Source organism: Carex rostrata, chromosome 9 (assembly GCF_964058835.1).
Source record: "Carex rostrata chromosome 9, lpCarRost1.2, whole genome shotgun sequence".
NCBI lineage: Eukaryota > Viridiplantae > Streptophyta > Magnoliopsida > Poales > Cyperaceae > Carex > Carex rostrata.
Genome location: NC_135926.1, coordinates 13,621,100 through 13,626,206, shown reverse-complemented (window position 1 = coordinate 13,626,206; position 5,107 = coordinate 13,621,100). Strand labels below are relative to the sequence as shown.

Sequence of the window (5,107 nt, the reverse complement as noted above, 5' to 3'; positions counted from 1 at the left end):
ACCCGACCCGATTTGATCCGGTCTGACCGTGACCGTTGAAGCTCCTTTCCTTCTCAGGTTGTTGGCCTTTCTTCCATCAATCAGACCTCATCTCTTCTTCTAACATCGCTTCAACCAAAATTTAACCTTTCTTTTCTCATTACCAAAAACAAAAAAAATTCAAACCTTTTCCGGTTTTTGTTGGTATGTTGCGACTACGCATGGCCATAAGCACCAGATATTTTGTGGCGCACACTTGTGTAATTCCATGTGTGGCTGGTTGGCAAGGAATTTACATGCGCTATCTACAAGTATATATGAGAGTTTCAAGTGTGTTGTGTGAGAATCATTGTTTTAAAACAAATTCATAGGATTTATTTACACATGCTTTCATATGTTTTGAATATTTTTCTACGTATAAGATTTTAAATTTAGAAGAAAAATAAATACGGATACAAATAATTTTTTAGACTCAAATGAAAAGTATTAATAGATTATATATTATATGTTCGTAACTAAATTCTTTTATGAATATCTGACAGATAGAAATATGAGCATGATTAAAATGCGAAAGCAAATAGAATATGAAAACACACACACAAATTACTATAATTTATAGTGTACGGACTCATATTTTCTTTTATAATTTGAATATATGTTTTAGAGACTCATATATTACTATAATTTTACAAGAGGAGGGATCAAGTTACAACATTTTTTGAGTTACAACAAGCATTATTTACATTTTCAAAGTCCAAATTGTCGATCCAAACCGTTAGATGTGATCTCTACAATAAAATGTGCCTGAAGACCAAATTTTACATTTTTTGGAATTTTTTTACTATTTATTAAGATTGGTAGAAAATTCAATGGTATGAATTTAACTAGTTTTTGTACCCACCTTAATAAATAGTAAAAAAATTCCAAAAAATGTAAAATTTGGTCTCCAAGCACATTTTATTGTAGAGATCACATCTAACAGTTTGGATCGACGATTTGAACTTTGAAAATGTAAATAATGCTTGTTGTAACTTGTTGTAACTCAAAAAATGTTGTAACTTGATCCCTCCTCATTTTACAATATAAAGTATAATAATTACAAAATCAGTAAGTTTTAAGTCTAATTACTCAATCACGCCAACTCATATTTCATCATTTATTATAATATATTGATTAATACTTGATTATAATCAGTGACCATTTTATTAATAAATATGTGATTTTTTAACTAAGAAATTTATTAGAGAAAAATTATGGTATTAATTTATATGAGCAAAATTAGGGTGTGACGTGCTCACCAAGAGAGGTTGGTAAGCATACCTCCAAAAGACTATCGAATTAACTTCAAACTATGAATCCAAAGTCCAAATTGTTGAAATTCAAGTACTTTGTGAGTGATGTATATACATGGAAAAAAATTTCAAGTTTCGAATATTTTTAGCACATGGTCAAGCGGCCAAAACAATGAATGTTTTATAAGTTAACTTTTTAATTGTTTTATGTATTTATTTTTCATCATTTTTTGACCGCTTGATCATGTACTAAATGAATTCGAAACTTTAAAGATTTTACATGCACATACATTACTCACGAAGTACATGAATTTCAATGGTTTGAATTAGTAGTTTGAAATCAATGCGATAGTCTTTCGGAGGTGTGCTCACCAACCCCTCTTAGTGAGCACATCACACCCTAGTTTTGCTATAATTATATGAACTTATGTATAATGTGTGTATTTTTATGAAAATGTAATGACTTTATTTTAATATTCAGATTATATTCAAAAAAAGATTAAAGTGGTCCTTGAAATTCTATTTATACCTAAGGTGGTTAATTAAAATTTTGAAACTAATAAAAATACTATGCCAAGAACTCCACAAGTGCCACATGAAAAATACCACAGAAGAACTGAACCTAATCCAAAGTGACCTACAGTGTCCATTGACCTAAAAAAAAAGTGATTAGGAGAGTTCAACTAGCTCGCATAGTTACCAGTTACCAGTTACCAGTTACCCTAAACCCATTAAATGCATTAATACCAGTAAAGCACATGTGCACTGATCAAAGGAGTTCTGGTCTCCAACTCCGTGGCAGTTACTATTTCTATTCATCTAATAATTTCAAATAAAATAAATATATAATCACCTAATTGTTATCATTCTAGCTAGCTATGAGTTCATAATTAATTCCTATATGTATATAGCAACAAATTGCATATTCATTGGTATTGATGATATCTAAACTTCACTTGAAAGTTACTCAATTTGTTAATTTTCATTTGAGAATTTCAACTTGCAAGTCATATATAGTCAAACTTACATTTATTTGGTACTTTTGATTTAAATTAAATTTATTATTTTTGTTATTTCTATACCGTTAAAATTAATTGTCGTGTTCATTGTAGTTTATATGTAACATTAGTACGGTTTAAAACTATTATATATGCTAATTGACGCATGCAAATACCTTCCCTTTCCCTTGAGAAGGGACTAAGAATAGTAGATGGTGGCCTCCCACCAAGAATAATCAAACAATATAATATAACAAACAAAGCTAGAACATATATATATATATATATATATGGAGAGAGAGTGTATATATATATATAATACAATGGAATCATTAACATTTAACAACCATTACAAGCCTGCAATAATGCCAACCGCTAACTAGCTGACTGGCTCTTGCAAGCTGGCAGATTACAAAAGATGTACATTTCCTCCTCTAATAACTAGCCCAAAAAAAAAAATATATATATATATATATATCAAGTCATACTTATTTTTCATTTTCTTTATTCAAGGACCTTTGTCCACCATTATCACACCTCAATATTGAACACCTCCACAAGAAATATTCAAAATAAAAAAGAAAATTAATTAATTAATTAATTAATTAATTAATTAATTAGATATAATTATCTAACTGTCCAAGGCCATCAAGCCTTCATGGAAGCCGGTGACACTCTCGGCGGTCACGCATTGCGTGATCAAGCGGGCACCTGGCTTGTGGGCCCATGGCTTGACAAGTATGCATGTCGCGATGTAATCTAAGTTTGTTAGAGGGACCACGTGCGCTGGTGGGCCCCAGCCGTAGTCCACCTCGGCAAACCCTAGCCTCGTCCAGTCGGAAACAAGCAATGTGTTGTAGTCTGATGTGATCTGATAAGGATCTACCTTGAGGTCTCCCTTGCCCCATTTCGCAAATTCAAGGGGCAGCCTCTTCTTACCGTCTTTGATCATCTTCACAATCTCCACAATTGAGGAATTTGCAACCCTCTCGCTATCAGCCGAAACCTTCATAATATAGTAACAATTCCCGTAAAAACCGCCACCGGCCGGGAGTTTATGGTGCAACAAGGGCCGGGCATTCATGGCGAATGCAAGGTGCACGACCGAACCGGGTGCAAAATTGATTGCGCGAGTCCTGCTCTGCCATGCCTTGGCAATCAACACCTCAAAAGCAGAGCACCGCTGGCCAGTTTGCTCCATATACTGGTTCTTGAAATGGTTAATATAATCGATCGAGATATCGATTGCCAGGTATTGGAGATGGGTGTTTGTTGGTTTCGGTAAATGACCGATGGGTGCGCGTACAGGGTTGGGTATGACCTCGCGGCGCCACTCGGTCTGAATGGTTGGTTTGTCTTGGCCCCTGGCGATTTCTCCTATAGCGGTCATGAGCTGTGCTGCACCGGGCCCATCTGCTACGGCATGGCAGAACCGGAAACCAACCACAAACCCACCACATGTAAATCGTGTCACCTGTCCGAAGAAAGATATGGCACATTAATATGATTATTACACAATTGCATTTCTTGGCTCTCCAATAATGTTTCTTCTTGCAATTCATAAAACTATTTTGTTTCAAAATTCATATGGATGGAGCTCCCAAATGCAACAAATATCCCAAGGAAGGAAACAAATTAAGTTCTTCTCTCCAATTCTTTTCTTTACAACGAAGGATTAAATAAAAGGATACCCATTACCCAATACATAGCAATGAGAAAGAATAATTTCATTACCTGAACCAAAAGGATCAATTTATCTTCTTCAAATGGATCCAATTTAGGCATTGGGTGAGGCAACAACTCATCTTTTGACATCATCAATGGATACTCCAAATAATCCACATCCTCCAAGGCACAACTTGCGTTCGCCTCGATAAACCACACGCCTTGCCCTTCGCATGACACTTGCAATTCCCCGTCAATCGACTTAGCCAGACGACCGGCCAATGGGTAGTAGTGCACCAAAGCCTCGGCTAAGGCGCCCTTTATGGTCTTCACCGGATCCTTTTGCATCCCTTGAACCGGCTTGAACACGTGCAATGATTCAATCAATGCCATTTGGGTTGGGTACCGGTCGAGCCAGGAGAGGCGCAATGGTCCGGTGGGTGTCGGCCCGGCCGGTGCGACTAGGGTTTGCGAAAGCCTGTCCACGGTGGCTTTAGGTGCCATAGTGTCAGGCTTGTAAGGGTTGGGGTTTGGTTAATTTGTTAATTAAGAGAGGTGTGACAGTTTGTGATGAGGGAGGAAGGGGTGTCAATGGGGCTTTTATAGTGTTGATTAGTGTTTGGTTTGTTGAACTTCTTTTAAGGTTTCCTAGTCATCTCAAGTTAGGATCAACTTGAATTTAATAACAATTTCAATAATTGAATCCCTTAGACGATCTAAAGAAAAAAAAAAATGGAAAATTGTAAAGAAATCAATTGGATTCCTTTGCATCAATATCCGTGCTATGTGTATTGGTTATGCGGCATCATTGAGCCTTTAAAAATACTTCTCCTTGTCAACTAGAATAATTGAGTGAGTCTATGCTACTATGGATGACACGATTGGTTCTTTAATACGGATTAATATTTTTTTTTAAATCTTAACGGCCGATTCAACATAATTTTTATATAAATATGTACTTGCAAATTAAATTTTATACATTTTACTATTTTTTTAAATACATAGAAAAATATTATTTTTGGATAGTCTAGAATTTTTAAATCAATTGATTTTCTACATGTCTTAAAAAAATTCTAAAAAAATATAAAACTTGATATGTAAGTACAAATTAATATGAAGATTATAATGAATGGTTTAGATCAACCATTAAAATTTTGAAAACAAAAATATACT

General features: G+C 34.8%; 1 protein-coding gene across 1 annotated transcript; it reads right to left on the bottom strand.

The window, feature by feature from the left end:
* Nucleotides 1–2,582: 2,582 nt before the first annotated feature.
* Nucleotides 2,583–4,545, bottom strand: LOC144559411 (acyl transferase 7-like). The gene is made up of 2 exons (XM_078308429.1): nucleotides 4,004–4,545; nucleotides 2,583–3,743 (listed from the first exon to the last, which is right to left on the bottom strand). Exons 1-2 carry the CDS (start codon nucleotides 4,436–4,438, stop codon nucleotides 2,901–2,903), a joined length of 1,278 nt encoding a protein of 425 aa, XP_078164555.1. The 5' UTR covers nucleotides 4,439–4,545; the 3' UTR covers nucleotides 2,583–2,900.
* Nucleotides 4,546–5,107: the final 562 nt, after the last annotated feature.

Coding starts and splice junctions, on each gene's coding strand:
- LOC144559411 (XM_078308429.1), bottom strand. CDS start 4,438: ATGGCACCTAAAGCCACCGTGGACAGGCTTTCGCAAACCCTAGTCGCA. Junction 3,744..4,003: donor AATTGATCCTTTTGGTTCAG/GTAATGAAATTA, acceptor TTCTTCGGACAG/GTGACACGATTTACATGTGG.